The following is a 21,248-nucleotide window of genomic DNA, read 5'->3' on the forward strand; positions in this document are numbered from 1 at the left end:
AAAATGGTCATGTTACGAGTAGCTTTCAGACCGCGCCTTATAGCGACAGTAGCGAATCTTTTGCCCGTCGACTTATTCATGAGGCGGTTGAAACCCCAGCCAGTCGCTCTCGCGCACTGGCATCGCGAACACTGGACTTTGGACGCGACTCGATCCCGCTGTGACGGATATGCCGGCACCACCAATGGCTGATGATGGAAATGTCCCGCTGTGACTGCTGCTAGTCATCGATTGTGCCATGCTTTGTCCTGTAGGCGCCAGTCCAACATGAAGTACTCCTGCACCAGGCGTCCGAGTTCCCTCTCGACTGCCCTCGCCACTGGTCGGACCGGAGATCGGACCGTCTTCAGGAGGAAGGACTTTCGGGTAGTCAAAGAAAGTGAACACGTCGAGATACTCGACCTCGCCATCTTGCGGCATGATGACCTGGCTGCCAGTGGTTGTTGCGGAGTTGGGCTCGGTCCACCAGTGGCCACTGCCAACACCAGTCTCGCTACGTCGACTGTGTAGAGAACGACCTATTTCGTAGCTGCGCTTGCGCATTGCGCGGAATGAGCGTGGCTGTTGACTACTTGGGTGTAGGCCAGAGCTCGTGTAAGGAGTGGTGGAAGGATGCGAAGTGTGTTGATGTTGATGGTGATTTGTGCTCGGAGGGTCTCTATTCAAGGGAAAGCTATAGCCAGTGCTTGCGGCTGTGGAGATACTGGGCGATGGAGTCATGGTGGCCATTGTGGTTGAGGGTGTCACAGTTGACACGGAGTGGACGTTATTGCCCATGGACATGGCATCACTGCCTTCTCGTACCAGGCGGTCTAGCGTCCTGGCGTAGGTCAGGGCGATCTGCCAGTACTGGCCCATGGCTTCGAGTGTAGATATGAAGAATCGAATCTTCGGGTCGACATCACCGTCCCTAGTCGCAGCGTCCACGATGAGCAAGCGTGCACTCGTCCAGAGACTGAAGGCAAAAGGCGGGCCCAGGAGGTCGAGCATGGAATTGTTGATCGTGTCCTGAGCAATCTCCCGCAGCGATTCCACAGCACCAAGACAGCGCTGCATAGCGTTAAACGAAGGCTGAAAATGCATCGAGGTCGACGCGGGATATGCTGCTACGCTATGCAGACGAAGAACCGCAAGCACGAACGCGGCGTGTAGCATGATCCAGTTCGAGATCTTGCTTCCAGGATCGCTGTGACAGAGCTGTGAAATCTTGCCATACTCTCCAGGCAAGGAGTGCAGCCATTCGGTAAGGCTGCCATCCATGTGTTGGTAAGTCGCACGCCAATTGTTCATTGCTGACCCAGAATGAAGCGGGACGGGTCGAGACAAGAATTCGTGGATGCGTGAGAGAATCGTCAGAACCTCGCAGTGGTAGGAGAAGGAGCCGAGGTTCGCGGGTGATATGTTCATAGAGTCAGGCATGGGGTATTGCGCAGAAGAGTTTAGCTGAGGCCGCGGCCACCGAGTTGAAACGGATGTGTTGCGTGAGAATAGATCGTAAGTACAGGGAAGACGCAAATGGAGATCATTATCCGGGAATGTAAAGGTTGACGATGTAGAGAGCGTAGTGTAGCGGTCCAGAATGTATAACATCCATACCAGACGCCGTCTTCCTTCCTCTTCTATCCACGACGATGGCTGTGGTGGATATGCCAGGTGATGGCTTGACACGGTCTGGTAGGTAGGCTGACCCAGGTACATAGTCAATTCGTTGCCGAGACCGAGCTGCACTATCGATCGGGAAACAAAGGCCAGCAAATTCATTCCTTGCAATGAGGACGATGTGCCAATCGTGTCGATGGCGAGGATGGCTAGCGCTTGCATACTGCTAACGCAGGGGTTCTCGAGGCAGTGGAAAAGTACTTTGGTTTTCGCTGTGTCATGGTATTGCTTCCGCGATGTTGCTGTGAGTCGAGCATCGGCCGAGAAGCGGAGCGTTGTTGCGACTATAGCGTTCAGAAGGACTCGGTCATCTTCTGTCAAACGAGATCCTCCAAAGAGCACGTTGAAAGTAGTCTTACGATCCAGGATTGGGGACCACGGGTTGATGTGTTTGAAGAATAGATCGACCAGATTGTAGACCAGATCGTATGGCGGCAATTCCTGTTCACCGACGGAGAAAGATCTGTTGGCAGTTAAGGAGGACGAAGTGTAGGAACGCGGACGAGGACCATTGCGATACTCCGAGCCATCAGCGATTACTGAGCGTACTGACATCGGCTCAGGCAGATGCCGATGCTGGTCCCTCTGATTAGAGACATACTGCCAGGAAGAATCAGCGGTAGGACTCTCCGTAGATTGCGATATAGCTTCGCGGGAAACATCTGAATGCGGCGTGTAGCCTGTCTGGGTCGAAAAAGGAGCTGGCGGCTTTTTCACCGTGACTTCGTGTTCCTGGATGTGGTCTTCAACTCGCCGGCCAAGCGAATGCAATACAGCCTCGAGGCGATTGACTTTGTCTTCGAGCTCATGAACGTACGCAATGCGCATTCCGGGTTTCTTTCTCTCCTGATAGACGCAGACGCGACTGTTCTTGGCACACCAGCCACATGACGGCTCTGCTCTGTCGCATTTTACCTACAAAATGTAAGTATGAAGAGTTAGAAAGCTCAACAGGCGAGCCACTGGATTTCAACAGTCGGGCCACGAGGTATTGTAACAGAGGACAGCACGTACCTTACGAGCCTTGCACAATTCACATCTGCAGGGTCATTAGCTGCAGCGAGCACGTGGTGGCAAACCTACGAGATTTTCTGGTTCCTCTTGCGCTTCTTGGGATTCCGCGAGCCCTGAGAGTCGTCGGTATTCTCAGCCTCGCTGTCCGATGCCGACATGTTGGCGATGGCTGTAGAATCTTGCCTTTGCTCCGCCATTGCCGATATCAACGTTGCAACAGATAGCTGGCCCAGCGTACTCCGGAAGGAGAAAATGTTAACCCGCAATCAGAGCTCTGTGGGGATGGAATGATCTGTTGCCCCAGGTTTCGAACTCCGTAACTGCATTGCGGTACGTGGTTCATGCTGACAGTCTGGCGAGCAAAGAGGAGGTCCATTTCGCGAACAGTAAGCGTGGCAACCTCGGGTACTCGGGTGCAGAGACCGAGCCAACCCCAACGAGGGAAAAAGTCAAAATCCCACATCAAGCTGCCTAGGTCCGTTACCGACAGTCACCTGCTGCTAGCAAATGCGTAGTATGAAGAGAAAATGCGAAAGCCCGATTGCTTTGTGAGCTGGCCAATGCATCGGCAGATTCGACTTTGCGTACAGCTCAATACTTTCGATGGTCACAATGGGGATGAGGATCGGCTTCCAACCCTGGCACTCGAGGACAAAAGGAATCTACAGCCAAAACTTGGTGACAGATTTGATCCTCACACCCAAGGGCGCCAGGGTGGAAAGGGACATTTGATACATAGGAAAATTCAAAGCTTGTTTGGTGTGCGAGCAGACGGCGAAGGTATGGGGAGGCACGATTTGCTTGACCGCACTTTCCATTGAATTTAACGCTCAGCGCAACCTGTGAACTACCTAAAAACGCTTCGAAGTACGAACCAGTGACGCCTGCCTTTCAATCGATGAGCATGATCGTGGCTCGGCCTTGCCTCCAGTCAGGAAACATGGTTCAATCGCCCAACCAACCCCTGCTCATTTCAACAGCCTTGGTCCACCTTGCAAACCGCTTGTTCGCAGTCTCTGCCGGAATGGCGGGTCTAAATTGTGTGCTGCCGTGTGTGTTGACTTCCGAAAGCTCATCGATGCTCTTCCAAACGCCCACAGCCAGGCCAGCAGCGATAGCTGCACCTAGGGCGGTGGTTTCGCGCATCGCGGGACGTTTGACGGGAATGCCGATGAGGTCCGATTGGATCTGCAGTCAGGTTAGCATTGCTTAGCATGGTAAAGGGCTCGCAACTTGCCTGCATCGTGAGATCCGAATTGCTCATGCCGCCATCCACAGCAAGCTCTGTGAGAGCCTTCTTACTGTCCTTTTCCATCGCATCCAAGATGGCCTTTGTCTGGAAGCACGTCGCCTCTAGGGTCGCACGAGCAATGTGACCTCGGTTGGTGTAGGCTGTAATTCCGAAGATAGTGCCTCTTGCATCGTCAATCCAGTATGGAGCAAAGAGGCCGCTGAAGCCTGTGACGAACACAACACCACCGTTGTCCTCTACTGTCTCGGCCAGAGCAGAGATTTTAGAAGACGACTCAGCGAATCCGAAGTTATCGACCATGAACTTTACGGACGACCCGGCCACTGCAATGGACCCCTCGAGTGCATACATGGGCTTCGAATCGCCAAAGTCGAAGGCGACGGTGGTCAGAAGACCATGAGTCGAGATGACGGGCTTTTCGCCGACATTGTAAAGCAGGAAACTGCCGGTGCCGTACGTGCTCTTCGCAAGCCCTGGTGTAAATCCCTTCTGTCCAACAAGGGCAGCAGATTGATCTCCCAAGCAGCCAGTTATGGGCACGCCAGCAAGTAACGTAGATGCCAACGAGCCATACTTGGTTTTGTGTGAGGAAGGTATAATCTCAGGAAGGTTTACCTTCGTTGAGTCAAGCCTGAAGAAGTCGATCAAAGACGGGTCGTACTTGAGGTTGTGAATGTTCATGAACATCGTACGAGACGCGTTGCTAGGGTCGGTCACGAAGACGTTCTTCTGTGCGCCTCCGTTGAGCCGATAGACAAGCCAGGTGTCGATGGTGCCGAAGCAGAGATTGCCCTTCTCGTATGATTCTTTAGCGGCAGGTACGTTCTCGAGAAACCACAGTAGCTTTCCTACGGAGGGGTACGTTGCTGCAGACTCTGTTAGCCTTGCTGAGGAAAGTAGTACAGGACTGGACGTGGTATTGTATCCGAGACAAATCTGCGCACGACGCGACTTACACAGTGGTAGACCGCACAGGTCCTGCAACTTATCGGCTCCAAGTCTCTCCTTCAGCTTCCTAACCATGAGCTGTGTCCTTGTATCCGTCCACACGATGGCATTGTATAGTGGCTGGCCGGTGACCTTGTCCCAGACAACAGTGGTCTCTCGCTGGTTCGTGATACCCACTGATCTGATGCTGTTGACTGCGTGGCCCTGCTGCTCGAAGGCCGCAACCGCGCCATCGATGCACTGTTCCACAGACGATACAATCTCCAAAGGATCATGTTCATGCCATCCTGGCTGCGGATATATCTGCTTGAACTCGATCTGATGAGATGCTACTGGATCGCCTCGTTTGTTCTGCCATTGTCAGCAAAGAAGCACTCGGTAAGTGGTGCTGCCATACAAAAATGAGAAACCTGGAGGACGTGGTGCCCTGGTCTATGCTGCCGACGAAGCTTTCTGCTACAGATCCCATGGCTGGACTCGAAACACGTGTGTCAAGAATAACGGAACGTTACAAGATGCAATGAGCCTTGAGTATGATTCCTCGGCCTTGAGCGGCGACGCGTCCATTTTGTATTCAGACACGTTCACTCAGTTCCCCGGCTCAATTGTCTGGAGCAACGTGGAGTCCCCAGTGACCACGCGACCTCGACCTGGCCTGGCCTCATAGTGCATCCAGCTAACTCGCTAAGCGTCACCTACCTCGGCGTTGATGTGCGAGCCATCATCAGAGATACTCGGTACCGCAGCTTTTAAACACCGAACCGCAATCCACTAAATTCCACGTGTAGACTGACAAGTGACTACTTCGTTAAATCGACCTGTATAAGATGGAGTCAATCTGAAGCTAAGGACCACCGTTGGTGGGGGGTGCCGAGGAGCGTTCGCGAGGTTCGGCAACTCGGTAGTCCATGTACGAAGGTCCCAGCCACATGGCGCGCCGAACGTTTGACCGCGACGAAGACGCTGCAGGTCATGGGGAACATGTATGGAGTTTGCCATGTCGTCGGTCGAAGTACCGTGTGGTCGGATACCCTCCATGGGGAGCTCCATCTGGCCACATGCGAACGTGAGACCAAGAATCTTGGCCGTAGCGCATGCTGAAGAACTCTATTCAGCAGCATTCAATTCTCCAGGCTCTGGAAAGCCTGAATGTCGGTGTTTAGAAGCCCCCGAGCTACTCCCCCAGTCTTGCCCCAAACTGACCTCGTGCCTTCCCCTCGAATTGCCACGCGACGGCTACGATTACTCAATCTTCACAGCTCATTTTATGCGATGTAACCTGCCCTCGCCGCCCTGGCATTCAGCACTGCGAAGCTGTCTCTTCGCCCTAGCAGTTGTGGAAGCTGCGTCGAACTCTTTCTGTTGGAATCCATTGCGTAAATCCAAGCCCCTCAGTCAGCTTGACCCATAAGCCTGCAAGACACCTTCCGCTTGTCAGCACTTCCAACGTCTGGTCATAAGGCACTACGCGGCCTGATGGCGCATTCACAGTCTGTGTGGAATGGATTCTTGGACACAAGAGTTGTAAATCATGTGATTCAGAATTCGTATGTGCTTCCGCCCACCTCCGCAATCTGATTTCGGTCTCGCAATTATCCTGGTGATTCGACCTGGTCCCCGTCGACCGAAAGTGTCTCTCATGGCTTGTTAACGTGTTCAGATCGACTATAGCGTGCGTCTCTAGACTCCTTCGGAGCAGATGCGGCTGGTCGGACTGCAAGGCACTTGCGCCATTGTCAAGGATCTGCCTTTAAGATGCTTTCCGTCTTAGTGGCCGAGAACATTAGAGGCCCTCAAAGGCCGCATAGCCTAAACCTCCATTGGCTGGTTCTGTCAAACGTTCTTGACGTGTGGAGTCATACAAGTCTTCTTTCACGACAGGTTCTTCGGTGAGCAACCCCGAGGTGGTGCTGACAAGGAGTGCCTCCTCTTTGAGGCCTTCGTCTATAGCTCTATATAACATATCTCGTTCCCCAGTCATCACTCTCCCCGCGTCGACATACTTCCCCACGATTATTGATTATTCCTTCTCTGGCAACGCTTCGAGCAGTTTGCCAATAAGGATTTTTCCAACTTAAGATGGGCATCGAACCTCAATACGCCTCAACTCATCACTCTGAGAAAGCCGGCGAGATGTCTGACTCCTCATCCAAGGATTTTACCCCTGCTCCACCAGCAATGGTGCAACCGCCACCACATGCAGAACACGGTCCTATCATTGACCACAAAATACCACAGGAGGATGCCGTGCCTTCGCGGCCGGACTTGTGGTGGGCTCGGACAAGACGCACGCTGCGAGAGCCCTTTTCAGAGTTCTTCGGTGTCTTCATCCTGATCCTGTTCGGTGACGGTGTGGTTGCTCAAGTTGTCCTGTCCGATGGCAAGAAGGGTGACTACCAATCAATTTCGTGGGGCTGGGGGTAAGTGTAACCTCCATCTTCTGGTGGCATTCGCTGACACAAGCTCTAGTATTGGTGTCATGCTAGGTGTCTATGCTTCTGGCATCTCCGGCGCCCACATCAACCCAGCAGTCACTTTCGCCAACTGTGTCTTCCGAAAGTTCCCATGGAGAAAATTCCCCATCTACATGATTGCTCAGATTCTGGGAGCATGGCTGCCTCGGCGGTGGTGTATGGCAACTACAAATCCGCCATTGATCAATTCGAGGGCGGTCCTGACATCAGGACCGTTGGCGGGGCGACCTCCACAGCCGGCATCTTCTGCACCTACCCAGCCGAATTTATGACCAGAACTGGCATGTTCTTCTCCGAGTTCATCGCCTCAACTATTTTGATGTTCTGCATTTACGCACTCAAGGACGACGGAAACATCGGTGCAGGAAACCTTACACCCCTTGGATTGTTCTTCATCATCTTTGGTATTGGCGCTTGCGTAAGTCTCTGTTCTAGAGTGGTGGATCAAGCTAACATGTACTCTAGTTTGGTTGGGAAACCGGCTATGCTATCAACCTGGCCCGTGACTTTGGCCCTCGTCTTGTGTCATACATGATCGGATATGGTCATGAGGTCTGGAGTGCTGGCGGCTACTACTTCTGGGTATGTGTCTTGAGTATGATCCTTTGGCGCCCACACTAATGATAGCTGCAGATTCCAATGGTTGCACCCTTCTTTGGCTGCATGTTCGGTGGATGGTTGTATGATGTCTTCCTATTCACAGGAGACTCACCTATCAACACTCCGTGGATGGGACTCAAGCGTTTCATCAAGCCCACGCGGTCGACCTGGTCGAACACTGCTAGCGAGCTGTACGTCTGAACGAGCGGACCGGACACTCAAATGGAAACATCGAACACAGAGACGCAAGGTCTTGTCGGACAGACGCCAACTACGGTGGTGGAGCAAGAGGAGCAATTACTCGCTTTTGCATGAGAACCAGGCTTTTTGGGACAAGGACATTGGAATGAGCTTCGATCACGCAGCAGCAATGGAGTTTGGGATTCGGCATAAAATTCTGCCACAGAGCACAGCACTCATCATCAACGCGATCAGAAAGCAGAGTAGTCGCTACATAGCACTCATTTCAAGCCATGCAATGCTCAATTTTCTGTAAATGCCTCTGCTTGAAGCAGCTTTGGTGCAGTTGACTGTTTGTACCAGTCCACCAAATGCTTGGATGGCCGAGATATGATCTTGACCAAATTGCATTCTTCGAGTCTCCGCCGTCGTCAGCTTTTGCACCTTTAGGGTAGGGTTTCAGGAGACTCCAGTGCCCTTCCTGCTGGGGTGAGGAGTTGAATCTGGGGCCTCATTGCCTCCAGGAATCAATTACGCTTCCATTCGCTGGCGCCCCTATGCTGGCATCGTTGCCGACGAGACCGAGATGGTGAACCCACTGCGGACAGTGCGGAACAGCAGAGTTCGCATGTAGCTCAATTTTGATTTTTTACCCCGGGGTGGCCGGTGCGGCGATATCCACTTCTCGGATTCTGCTCGGCGACGATCGGTCTACGTTCACCGAGAAGCAGCGTCGGTAGTTTCGGGGTTTTGAACCACAATCCCATGCCATCGCATCAGCACTTTCGTGATTGCTGCGTTTCATTTGCACACAATTTCCCATCACATGCGCATGCGCTCGGCCCAAAGACGACCAAAGTATGGAGAGACAGCTATGAGCTCGATCTCATCGCCTTCGCATGTGGAGGCTTTCGCTCCTCGGTCTCCCAAGCTGAGCGCTACCCAACTCTACACTGTTTATTGAACTCCTACCTGTAAGTCGTTTTGCGGGTGAGTCTCCATCTCTTGTGTCTCCATCGTCGCCCGAATATATCTCAGAGCCGTCGGTCACGCTCTTCGTTGGCCTTTGGGATATATAGATCTGCTGCGGCTCCGCACTCTTTCGTGACAGCGATAGTCTTCAAATACCCGCTTATACTCACCACTGCAACCTCTAACCGAAGTACCATCGCGGCGTGCCCCCACCCTACCTCTGCCGTACATATACCTGGTCAACAACAGACGTCGCACGAAGGAGACGGCCGCTTAGTGCTCAAAACATGTCGCGTAGGGTGATCCTCAAATCGCTTGGCTGGACCTCGCTGGTCACGGCCACAGGTGGCTCAGCTTTCTTACTGTCAATCAAAACCACGGACAGCCAGAAACAAAACTCTCTACAACAGACGGCCTTGAGAAGGAAGCCCAACGGGGACATAATACCACCCACATTTCCCAAGGTCAAATCAAGAACACAACAGATAGCAGATCTGCGCAGATCGTCCAGCACAGATGCGTCATTGTCACCCTCGTCGACACAGAACGACACCATCTACGATCTTCTGATCATCGGAGGCGGTGCTACTGGGACTGGAATTGCACTTGATGCAGCCACTCGAGGACTCAAAGTCGCCCTGGTCGAAAGGGATGACTTCGCCTCAGGCACGTCGTCTAAGTCCACCAAGCTCGTCCACGGAGGAGTGAGATACCTCGAGAAGGCAGTCTGGAACTTGGACTATGGACAATACAGTTTGGTGAAAGAGGCCCTGAGAGAACGAAAGTCCTTCTTAAACAACGCACCTCACCTTGCGTCGAGTCTCCCAATACTTCTACCGATCCAGAAGTGGTGGCAGGCGCCATACTTCTGGGCCGGTACCAAAGCCTACGATCTTTTGGCGGGATCCCAGGGCCTAGAGAGCTCTTACTTCCTAAGCAGGAAACGAGCCTTGGAAACGTTTCCAATGCTCAAAGATGATCTGGTGGGAGCTTGGTGTATTACGACGGACAACAGAACGATGCTCGCATGAACGTCAGCTTAGCGTTGACGGCTGCATTGTATGGAGCTACAACAGTCAACCACATGGAAGTCACAGGTCTCGAAAAGGACAAGTCGGGCAGGATCTGTGGCGCCAAAGTCAGAGACCTGTTGTCGGATACTGCCGGCGAGGACGCCGCGTCTTCCTCGAATTTCACCATCCGAGCCAGAGGCGTTATAAACGCAGCTGGTCCTTTCGTTGACGCAATCGAGCATATGGATGACCCCAAGCGAAAAGAACTAGTCTCGCCAGCTGAAGGCGTGCACGTCGTGCTGCCTCGGCATTTCGGTCCTCAGAACAACATCGGTCTGCTGGACGCCTCGACATCCGACGGACGCGTGATGTTCCTGCTACCATGGGAGGGCAACATTGTGGCAGGCACGACCGACACTGCGTGCAAAGTCACAGATACTCCAAGTGCCAAGGAATCAGACATCTCATTCATCCTCAAGGAGGTCTCGAAACATCTCTCACCATCAATCAACTTGCAGCGATCTGACGTCCTGGCTGCATGGTCAGGCATTAGGCCTCTCATGCGCGATCCAAACTCGACCAACACCGAATCCCTCGTCCGCAACCATCTCATCACTGTCTCGCCCTCGGGCCTCCTGACCTGCGCCGGCGGCAAGTGGACTACATACCGACAGATGAGCGAGGACGCGGTAGACGCCGCCATAGAGGCCTTCTCACTCAACCCACGCGCATTCACTCCTGCACAGATTCCCCAGATTGCCGGCGTAGGCTACACCAAACCTCAGACCTTGGACGGTACGTGCGCCACACATGAACTCCCTGTCATCGGCGCGCACGGGTACCATCCTTTCCTGCACATCGACCTGGTGCGTGCCTATCCAGATACTCTCACTCCTGAGACTGCAATGCATCTTGCAAGGTCCTACGGTGATCGAGCTTGGATCGTCGCCTCGCAATACAACACTGCCGAGAAGCTCACGCCAAAGTATCCCTTCGTACACGGTGAAGTCGACTACGCCATCGAGAATGAGTACACCGAAACCGCCACAGACTTCCTGGCACGCCGCACACGGCTGTCATTTCTGGATGTTGAGGAAGCCGTGAGCTGCCTACCTGTCGTGGTACAGCGCATGAGCCAGGCGTTGGGCTGGAGCGAGAATCGTGTCGAGAAAGAGTGGCGTGATACCATGTTCTACCTGCGAAGTATGGGTCTCGACCAAAGCAGGTGGGACTTGACAATGGACGATGTGCTTGCGGAAAGGGCGGGCCAAAAAACGCTGCCGTCAAAAAGGCCCATTCCGCAGACGAAGGCTGCCGAAATCACTATCGACAACGAGCCTCTCACCATAGCCCCTGTGACGGTCGATATGCCGGTGGCAGCAACGGCCTCGACTGTGGTCGTCAGCTCTTGATCGGTCAAGAGCGCGATGTGTTTTGTAACGACTTCATGACATGGTTTGAATGCTACAGGAATCTACAGCATTCCTCAGGCGGGCATATAGCATAGCGAAGCATCATTTTACAACCTTAGGAGGTCTTTCAATCAGACAAGAGTTGCAGCAGGTCTTTTCCACATGAAGAGCACATGTCATTCCGAGGTACTCTTCAAAGTGTTGTCAGCTGATCTACCTTCACGTGATGATCCCTCAAGGTTCCACACTGTCAAGTATGCGTCGCGCTCCTAGCTGAAGGCTTGTGAACAGGTACGAGTTGAGGAAGCCGCGGCTGAGCAAACCTTCCTAACAGCCAGCGCTGCGGAATAACCTCCAGCCGTTGCGCTTTTTGGGTGCCTCAAGGATTGTTCACTCCTTCCTACTGAACTACGGTATCGACCTTCCAAGCAGATCACAAATTCTGAACAGCAAGCAATGTGTCGATGTCCCTGATTCCATCTCGTTTCTGGATCCCGCACGCAGCTGACAGCTGGTACAATAGCAGGACCTTCTGCTCGTCGTCCCAACAAGTCATCAACGACTCACCAATACAATCTCCAGTGCACCTAGGCCGTGTGACCTTCAAGTGGGGAGCGGGCGTCCCAGTTCATCCCAAGTCGTTATAAAGTGTGTAGGTCCTGCCGGTGAGGGAGTGAAGATCGTGAAATCCGGCTGAGTATAGGTCGAAGTCCACACACGGGGCACCGACATGTACTTCCTGTGGCTGAAAGCACCGCAGGCTCCAGCGGAGGTAATAGTGTACGTACAGGGCGTTGTATAACCAAGGCCACAGGTCGGACTGTATCAACCCATTCCGGGTGTGACGTAGAACGACGTCGACTCCGACCTCCGCGGGTAAATTGACTGAGTGTCAGCCGTAGAGGTAGTCGGTGTGGGAGTCGTACTCGGCGCCATTTGTGTGAGTTCGTATGGAAGCATTTCTTCTTCCGGTGATGTTGTCTGCAGCTTCCCGTAGCTGATGGTCGACGACGTGGCACTGGTGCTATCAACCTCGCTCGTTGTGGTTTCGTCAACGGGTGACCATTTCGGCGTCCAGGGTTTTCCCCAGAACCTAGTGGTTGACGTGGTAGTGTTGTTGTTGTGGTGATGATGATGGTCGTGAGAGTGGACAGTCGTGCTGGACTTCTCGTTCACGGTGGGCGTAGGGTGGTGACAGTGGCTGCTGTGGGAGCCTCCATCTGTGTCTTCTGGGGCACAGCGTTTGCTGAGGCCACCGTCCGTAGATACAGGCGAGGCGCAAGCTAAAGGCGCGAGGGCCAGAGCGCCGACGAGGAGGGCGCTGAGCTTCATCTTCCTGGTTGAGAGGAATTTTTGGACCTGTATGAGTGATGTAGTGATATCAAGAGCGATGAGAACAGGGGATGTCAAGGAAAAGTTGAGCACCTCAATAATGCGGAATGTGCTCAAGCTTTGCGCTGGGTTGGTTCTCAGAAGTGTTCTGTTGATGGCTTGTCATGGCAGAGATGGAGTCGTGAGCGGAGCGGATCGGGAATCTACTACTCGTGAGCCAGACACATCTTGCCAGGTCATCGCCAAGATAGAGCTGAAGGGCTGCTCACGAAACGTAGCTCTGTCATGAAATGTCAATACTGTGGCTGAAAGAACAGGACGAATGCACGTGAGCCAGGTCATCTGCTTAGAAACGTCGATTCAAAAAAATGTTTCTTTCAATTCTGATCATCTGTTCGAAAGCTGGGGTGAGACCACAACTTTCTATATGTGACGTTGCTGGTTGCTTGAGTTCATCGGGCTTCGAGCTTAGAACATCTGGCGGTTTCGCATCTCGACGGGCAGGAACACCAGGATGAACGCCGACACCCAGATACCTCCTGCAGCAAGCCAAAGAATGCCGCTGCTCTTGTCGCCAAGATATTCCGCACCTATATAATTGTCAGCTGATGCTCATTCCAAGCTCCCGTGAGTCCTTGAGTACTCACCAGCGAAAGGTGCGACAATGCCAGCAATTCTGCCCAGGCATGACAACATGCCCGTGGCGCTGCCTCTATATGCTGTATCGAACAGCTCTGGCGCAGATGCGTAAAGGACGGCGTTGAAGTACTGGCCGGCAAGTCAGCTTCTGTCGCACGAACACTGCTGATCGTGTTATGGTGTTCGGAGAATGGCTTACCGTCTGCATAATGTACTCCAAAGCATTCAAGCCCACGTATCCAGCCGTGGTCCGGACCTGAGTGTACAACGCCATGGACAGACCTTGCATAGCGGCAGAGAATACCAGCGACCACTTGCGACCGACCAGTGGTAGCTGGACGGAGAACAAGCCAAGGACTGCGCCGATGATTCCTGGCAGGTAGATGTATACGTACTGTCGGTACGTATCTTCAACGGTTCCAGTGCCTGACGAGACATTGTGGCGGAGGAGGACAATCGGCAAGTATGCACCTGCCAAGTTGAAGGACCAGTAATCACCCTGTTCTTGAGTCAGTTGTGGCTCAGCGTAAAAGGAGCCTTCAGCTACTTACCATGTAGCGATCGCCAGAAGGCAGAAGATGAGCGCTTGCAACCTGTTTGTAAAGAGCCGCTTCATATGCTTGAAGCTGTAGAAGAAGTTCTTGACCACTGACTTGGCAGTCGCTGGCTGGTCGATGCGACTGGCGTTGGATTCCATCTCATCGATAGCCTGGAAATGCTCGACTGTCAACGTCGGAGGAGGTGCCTTGTTGAACTTTGCAATCTTGTGCAAAACTTCAATGGCTTCAGCCTCGCGGCCCTTGCTGAGCAGAAACTTCGGCGACTCGTGGAAACGGAAGACGAAGAAGCGCAGGAAGAAGACCGTCAAGGTCATCAGTCCCAGGACGATCACCTCGTAACGCCAACCCATGTTGCTGGAGACTGTGCAGCAAGCTTCGCCAGAGCCGACAGCCGAGCAAGCAGGCAGCTCTGGGTTGCAACGCCACTTGGCGGCCGTACCATAAGCGATGCCGCTGGCTACGACGACGCCGACAGGCTGCCACAATGACAGCAGCGTGACCAGGTTGCGACGGTTCTGCGGCAGGAACTCAAGCGCGATGGTGGCATCGATGGGAATGTTGCCGCCAAGGCCAATACAGGCCAGAAGGTAGATACCGCAGATCGCGCCATAGTTGTTCTTCGGGGCAGCCTGTGAGGTAAGTCAGTTCTGCTCGGCTCATGAGTGTTCAGTGGCTCACCAAAAGCAGACCGAAGACCGATGTGATCAAGCATGTCAGGTTGAAAGCCCATCGTCGGCCGATGATATCGACGAGACTGAAGAATAGGTCAGCATTTGTCCCCTGCCAAAAGTGGCTGATGCCAGAGTACGTGTAGCAATTTTGATCTACCGATCCGCAACGACGGTGATCAAACGCCATGAGTTACTCACATTCCCCAACTGAAAGCGCCGAGAGCCAAACCAGCATTTGCGCAACTCCAGATGTCTGCAGTTCGTGCATCCGGGACGTTCATCTCCTGGTAGACTGCTGTCGCAATCAAGCCAACGCCCTGTGCCCATGCGAGATCCAGGAAATAGCCGAAACCGCAAAGAAACCAGATGCAGATCTGGTACTTTCCGAGACCGAACTTATCGAACTCGGCGTTGATCAGAGCAGCCTTCTTCTCGAAAGTGGTGAGAGGAGTGATGGCAGTTCCCTTCAGGATATCGCCGACGGAAATGTGTGGCGACTCGGTGCGTTCGAGGTCATTGTAGATTGGAACCTCGCCGATGGGTCGAACATGTTGACCCGGCTCGGATTTCTTGTCGGTGTTGGTTGGGTCGTGGTCTGCCATGTTGAAGCTCTCGTGAAAGTCGACAAAGGGCAGCTACAGAAGAACAAGATAAGGTCTGGTTGTCCTGGCAAGATAAGGTACCTTCAGGTCGGGGAAAGGCACGACCACGTGCTGGGTGACCCTGCCTTTCATATCTTTCTTCCCACGTACAACCCCCCATCGCCACCCGTTCCAATCACCTCCGACTCCCACCTCAGCTCCTCTGCGAGAAATTCACCAGCTGGTCCGCGGTAACAGCATTGGCAGTACTCCTTCGACGCTAAGACCAGACCCCGCCCTGATCTCTGCACTAGCCACGAACTCAATCTTGTCAGATTTCAGGGCTTGCCAAAAGGATTGAATCCATAATCCGGGCCTTCAACCAATCCTCGGGGAGGAAAAAATGCAATCTATGAACGCATTATACGCCTTTCTAGGTTAGGTACGCTTGGGATATGTGGGTGCTGCGAAATTTGGAGCTGAAGGAATGGCATTTCTAACAGATTTGCATCAAGGGCAAAGCTAGCTACGCAAGCCAGTATTTGCTGGTAGGCCTCGGTAGGGTCACCTAGCTTTGGGAGACCAAGGCCTCGAACGCGCACTTGATGCTGAGCGTTCTGCAGTAGAGTGTCTAGCTCTGTGCCATGTGGCTAATGAGCGAGCGTGGGCGGGTTTCGAGGTGGCGCTATCGCCTTGGAGGGAGAACATTAGGCAGGTGCGATGGTTTTGATTTGCTCCAAAGTGCAAGGGCATGCAGGGCTACTGCTGTGGTCAGAAGTATGCGAGCGACATGACATCGAGCTGCCTTACCGGGCAGCTGATCTGGAGCTGATCGGACTGGCAGCCTAGCACACGACGTTGCCGTGTAGGCCGGATAGTTCACGCTTAGTTCGTGCCGCACGGATACGCTCGCCGTCCATACAGAGTGCTTCGTGAAGTGGACCAGCTCTCCCAAGTCCTTGGCTTAGGCTGTCGGATATCCGAACAGATCTGGAAAAGAACGAGAGAGCCTTTTTGGAGCACGGCATGGCCGAAGAGTAAGATTCTCGTGTGCCTGCAGAATGTCAACAATGACCTGGATCGCTGAGCAGACGCAACACGATAGCAAGCACATGAAGGAAGTTTATCACGAGATAGCGATTAGCCACTGGCACCTGCACTTTGGTGGCACTGTGTTTTGCAAATGTATGTGTTCGACAGCAACCATGGCAATGACTTTGCTCTGCATTTGGTTCTCAAAACGAAGTCTCTAGACCGGTTGACAGGTCGGGCAAACAAACATTCCCACCGTAGAACATGCCACAATAACGCTCACAGGGCAGTAGCAGTGATAGTAGGACAGTCCGCCTCAAGGAGGCCCTTCGACGCTTATCCGTCGACACCAACGATCCTGACCTTCTTCCCCAATGGCTCGTCCCCAACGCCAGCACCAGACTTTCCTTCCGGCAGCGGCGGCAGCGCATATGCAGTCTTCACTTCCCGCCTTGATATTCCTCGCAGCCGTACAGCAGCACCGCTCAGCTCCAGCCGTGCCCGGTGTTTCACGTCTGCCACATCCGCCATCCACCTCTCCAGCACTTCCCGCTGTTGAGCGACGAGTAGCTGACAGCTATTACGATTGCTCCCATAACGCCTACCATCGCCTTGATCTGGACTCCGCACTTTCAGTCGCACGCCCCTCATGTTACCCGAGAGATCGATCAGGCCTTCCAGCACATGCTTCGCATCGCGCTGCGCCTTAGCTTGTTGTGTCGGCATCTTCCTCTGTTGCCTTTCGGCTGTCGCCTTGATTGCATCCCGGGGATGACCCACCAGCCAAGCATTGTTCTCTGCCGCCAGCGCGACTTGGCTGACTGGCACCCTCAGACTGTGATTCTCTGCCCTGAGATAGCGCACCGCGGCTTGTAAACTGAGCACCTCCGTCTTAAGCATATCGGCTTCGACGCGCCAGGCACCTCCACCACCTTCCATGTCCATGCTCGCAAGTTGCGTAGCAGCACCGGCGGCGGTGTTGCCCCCTTCTGCAAGTAGTGACGCAGCTTTGAGCGCCTCGAGCTCTTCTCTTTCTTTCGCCTGTCGGTCTTTGACGGTTTGCAATTCCATGCGCGTCGAATCGACCTGTTGCTCTAGGGCAGCCTTCTCCGTCATCACGCGCTCCATCTCGGACCGGAGAGTGGCGACTTCCCCATCCTTAGCCTTGGCCTCGCGCTGTCTGGACTCAAGTAGCTCGACTCGTATCCTCAGCTCTTCGGCTTCTTTGTTCTTCTCGGCCAGATCGCGCAGCTGGGTGTCGCTGCGTTGCTTGAGTCGCGCGAGCTCTTCGGCAGTGTCCTGGCTCACGAGCTTCTGTTGCTTCAGCTGCTTCGCACGTGCCGCCCAAGGCGATGTTCGGGAGGCTTCGAACTCAACGGCAGAGGGGAGGTCGGCTGTTTTGTTGGAGAGATCGTCAACTTTGGCCGCGAGAGACGTGAGCTGAGTGGTCAGGAGGGCATAGATGGAGTCATGAGTCGCGTCGCTGGTTGCGTTCTGCGCTGCCGAGAGCATCAAATTTGTGACACTCGTATACGTTGGCACTGCGTCGTGGTCGGCTCGGCTGAATTCAGAGATTACTGCGCGTCCGATAGTGCGTACTAGCTGAGACAATTGTTCAGCTGACTGCATGGTGTCCTCGAAGAAGACCCAAGATGTTTCGCCTAAACACATCGATGTAGTTCGCAGCTCAGTGAGCGCTTGTGTGATCTTGCCGCAAAGGTACTTGATCGTACGCGATTTGGTAGCCAGGCCATCGAGACGTTTGTGGAAGCTATCGCCTCTTCATCGTCCTCTTTGGGCTCGCCAAGTCGCTGAAGGACGAACTTGACCAACGCTGTTAGTTCAAGAGCGACAACATCGACGTAACGGTCCGTCATCGTGGCTTGCTCGACGAGCTCAGTAGCTTTGCTTTCATTTGAGTTGACGATCAGCTTGTCAGCCATGTCAAGCATAATGCCAATCATGCGCTGAATGATCTCTGGGCTTTCCACACCAAGCTCATCGCGACGCAGAGCCTCGACCCATACATTCAAGGACCTTTCGACAGGTTCGATCTCGTACAAGGCACCGCTCATTTGCTGAAATTGCTCTACCGAACACGTATCGATGAATTGCAGGAATCGATCGCAGCAGCAGCTGATTCTGTCCATCTTCTCAATGACCTCAAATATCGAGTACGGATCATCCGGTGCGAGGTGTGGTCGATCCCGCATTCGTTCCGCAAGCAATGTTCTCACCAAGGTGGCTTTTGACTTCATACGCTTGAATGCCAGCATAGCAAGGACCGAGTTGCGATCCTGGTCGAATGTCTCTGGCACAAACAATTGCACGACTTCCAGATGGCTCTTTGCCTGCTCCGCCTGCATGTCCCGCATTTCATAGTCGATAGTCTTGAGCTGCGTCTTCGCGGCACTGTTTTGGAGCTGTAGATTGAGATCCATCATCGCTCTCGACTTTACGCTCATTTCATGCGCTTCAGACTCGTTGAGGTCACGAGAGTGCCGAAGCTGTTCGATGTCACTCTGCAACCCGGAGACGACCTCCTTGAATCTGCTGAGAGTGAACTCGAGTTCCTCGATAACCTTTTCCTGCTCACCGACTTGACGCTGCTTTTCGCTGAGTTGGGCTTCTGCGTCGTCGAGATCATAGTGGAGCTGTCGTTCCTCCTCGACGTGAAATTTTTCGAGCTCATCGGTCACCTGGATGTGTTCTTCGAACGCCTGAATTTGCTGTCGGAGCTCTTCGATCGTAGCAGCGCTTTGCTCACGTTGACTCTCGAGAGCCACGACAACTTCATCATTTGTCTCGGCATCCTCCAGTTGCTCCATGAGATGCTGATTTGTTGACTGGACCTGCTTCAGTTGCGCAGCGGTCTCCTCGTACAACGAAGCAGTCTTTTCCGTCTCATCAAGCGTTTCGCGGAGTTCGTTCAATTGGGATTGCAGCTCTTCTTCCGTCTCCTTAGAATGGTCTCGTAAAAGTCCGACGGCGTTTCGCAACCTCTCGATCTCTCGTTCTTTCTGGGCCAATTTGCGCTCGACAACTCTTCCGGGCTCATGGTAAGGCCGAGTTCACGATTCTCTTGCCGGAGGATGTCCAGCTCGAGCACCGCCTCCTCGTGCCTTTCCCTGAGCTCTTCAAGTTCGGCCTGGGCAAGGGCAGCCTTTTCCTCCGCCATCTCGTGGTTCAGATTAGCCAACTCGAGTTCAGACTCAATCTCCCCACTCGGGGCAGGTGCAGCTTGCGCTTGCCGCTCGGCTTCCTCTTTCAACGTCCGGAGCTCTGACAAGGTCTGCTGGTTTGCTTTGAGCTTCTTCTGTAGGGTCTGAATGATGGTCTCATATCGATCCTTGTCGGCCTGAAGAGCGTCAAACTTTTGTAACTTCTCACGATTATCAGCAACCTTCTTCTCCATTGTCCGCAATTTCGCTTTCACTTGCTCCAGCTCTTTCTTCTCTGCCGCTCTTGCTTCTGCATTTACGTTGGGTCTTGTTGTTGATATCGACGTATTTCGGGAATGTGACGTTTCTGATGGCGCCGGATCGGGCTGAACTGCTGGGACAGCGTCCGCTGGCGGACTCTGCAACACATGGTCAATACTATGAGGAGGCAGTGCTTCCTCATCTGCTTCGTCCTCATCGTTTGGTGGAGACTGCGGACTCGAGCTCTCGTCGATCGGAGGCGATCTCGTAGGCGGAGGCGAACGCAGACTGGTTGGCCTGGGCTGAAGCGACTGCCTCGTGCTTGCGAGAGATTGGCGTGATGTAACAGAGGACCTGACGGAGGTTGTAGATGGCGTCGTCGTGCGAGCACCTGAGCCAGCCAGGGATTGTCGGGTTGTACTCGTCACTGCTTTCTTAGGCGCCGGAGGAGGCGCCATCGATGGGCGGCCAGTCGTGCTCAGCCGCGACTTTGCGCTCGAGTCGGAGGTTCTCGTGGTGGTAGCAGGAGTACCTGTCCGCGGTGTCGAGGTTGCGGAACTAGCTGAGGACACAGCTTTGGTAGGAGACTTGGTCGGAGACTGTATAATAATTAGCGAACATGCACAATTCAATGATGCTGTCTGCAAACCCGCATAGATGGCCTCGAGGCCGCCGTAGCTGAACCTGTACTCATCATGCTCTGCCGCTTCCTTGCTGCCTCCGCCGTGATGCCAGAGGTCGAGGGTCGAGGCTTGATGGCACTGCCGTTCGTGAGCACGCCATTGCTCCGAGTTGGCGAAGGCGTCTGCTTGACAATGCGCGACACTGTCTCCTTTCTGATGAAGATGCCGTACCCTTGTGGACAGGAAAAGTAGCGGGTGCCCTGGACAGTACCATCATTCTTGCCGGTCTGATCTGGCAGTTCAAGACCGAGCCACGAACCCTGAGCGATCTCTAGAGGTCCAGAGTAGCGCACAATGCCATGTTTACCGTCCTTGGTCTCGACGGTCTGTCCGATCCTGACATCGAGATGTGCGGCCGCCATGGGCGATGTGGTTGTCTATCCTTCGCATGACATTCGCTGGAGTGACCGGTGGTGGAAAGGAAGCAGGTATGATATGGACAGGACAAGGGACTGGTCTGCTGTATCGTGGCTGGTGTTTGTTGGCGATGTGTTGTTTGGGTGTATTGGACGCATCTAACCCGCCGCATTCGTCTGCTGCTGCGCGTTGTAGTAACGCGTAGCGGTCGACTCCGAGTCGAGTCACGTGACTGTCACGACCTAGAATGCCTGAGGCTCTGCTGTAATGACACGACCCATCGTGTTTGCAAGAATCAGGCATGGCATAGCATGGCATTCGGCCTAGGACACTAGAGCAATCGACATAAGTGCAGGTACTGCAAACAAGGCGCGTAAGGAAGTGCGACGTGTATCATTCATTGGTCGTTCCTACTCAAGACTTGCTCTGTCCACGAAGTCATATCTT

The 21,248-nt window shown here is 53.6% G+C and overlaps 7 protein-coding genes across 7 annotated transcripts; 2 read left to right on the forward strand and 5 right to left on the reverse strand.

The window, feature by feature from the left end:
• Positions 1-72: 72 nt before the first annotated feature.
• Positions 73-2,831, reverse strand: AB675_6685 (uncharacterized protein; the record flags this gene model as incomplete). The annotated part of the gene is made up of 3 exons (XM_018146993.1): positions 73-2,574; positions 2,674-2,698; positions 2,743-2,831. The coding sequence occupies 3 exons, from the start codon at positions 2,829-2,831 to the stop codon at positions 73-75; spliced, it is 2,616 nt and encodes an 871-aa protein (XP_018003265.1).
• A 787-nt stretch (positions 2,832-3,618) lies between these two features.
• Positions 3,619-5,342, reverse strand: AB675_6686 (Glycerol kinase; the record flags this gene model as incomplete). The annotated part of the gene is made up of 4 exons (XM_018146994.1): positions 3,619-3,861; positions 3,950-4,791; positions 4,882-5,224; positions 5,271-5,342. 4 exons carry the CDS (start codon positions 5,340-5,342, stop codon positions 3,619-3,621), a joined length of 1,500 nt encoding a protein of 499 aa, XP_018003130.1.
• Positions 5,343-6,952: 1,610 nt separating this feature from the next.
• On the forward strand, positions 6,953-8,148 carry AB675_6687 (uncharacterized protein; the record flags this gene model as incomplete). The annotated part of the gene is made up of 5 exons (XM_018146995.1): positions 6,953-7,293; positions 7,343-7,432; positions 7,483-7,765; positions 7,813-7,929; positions 7,981-8,148. 5 exons carry the CDS (start codon positions 6,953-6,955, stop codon positions 8,146-8,148), a joined length of 999 nt encoding a protein of 332 aa, XP_018003395.1.
• Positions 8,149-9,386: 1,238 nt separating this feature from the next.
• On the forward strand, positions 9,387-11,524 carry AB675_6688 (Glycerol-3-phosphate dehydrogenase, mitochondrial; the record flags this gene model as incomplete). Its single annotated transcript, XM_018146996.1, has 2 exons — positions 9,387-10,082; positions 10,115-11,524. 2 exons carry the CDS (start codon positions 9,387-9,389, stop codon positions 11,522-11,524), a joined length of 2,106 nt encoding a protein of 701 aa, XP_018003511.1.
• An 825-nt stretch (positions 11,525-12,349) lies between these two features.
• AB675_6689 (uncharacterized protein) lies at positions 12,350-12,856 on the reverse strand (the record flags this gene model as incomplete). Its single annotated transcript, XM_018146997.1, has 1 exon — positions 12,350-12,856. One exon carries the CDS (start codon positions 12,854-12,856, stop codon positions 12,350-12,352), a length of 507 nt encoding a protein of 168 aa, XP_018003468.1.
• Positions 12,857-13,324: 468 nt separating this feature from the next.
• On the reverse strand, positions 13,325-15,328 carry AB675_6690 (putative MFS-type transporter; the record flags this gene model as incomplete). The annotated part of the gene is made up of 7 exons (XM_018146998.1): positions 13,325-13,446; positions 13,504-13,624; positions 13,695-13,994; positions 14,047-14,080; positions 14,149-14,684; positions 14,734-14,809; positions 14,925-15,328. The coding sequence occupies 7 exons, from the start codon at positions 15,326-15,328 to the stop codon at positions 13,325-13,327; spliced, it is 1,593 nt and encodes a 530-aa protein (XP_018003488.1).
• A 1,347-nt stretch (positions 15,329-16,675) lies between these two features.
• AB675_6691 (uncharacterized protein) lies at positions 16,676-20,806 on the reverse strand (the record flags this gene model as incomplete). The annotated part of the gene is made up of 4 exons (XM_018146999.1): positions 16,676-18,000; positions 18,063-19,289; positions 19,340-20,360; positions 20,411-20,806. The coding sequence occupies 4 exons, from the start codon at positions 20,804-20,806 to the stop codon at positions 16,676-16,678; spliced, it is 3,969 nt and encodes a 1,322-aa protein (XP_018003281.1).
• Positions 20,807-21,248: the final 442 nt, after the last annotated feature.

Source organism: Cyphellophora attinorum (genome assembly GCF_001299255.1).
Source record: "Cyphellophora attinorum strain CBS 131958 chromosome Unknown Contig5, whole genome shotgun sequence".
Classification (NCBI taxonomy): Eukaryota; Fungi; Ascomycota; class Eurotiomycetes; order Chaetothyriales; family Cyphellophoraceae; genus Cyphellophora; species Cyphellophora attinorum.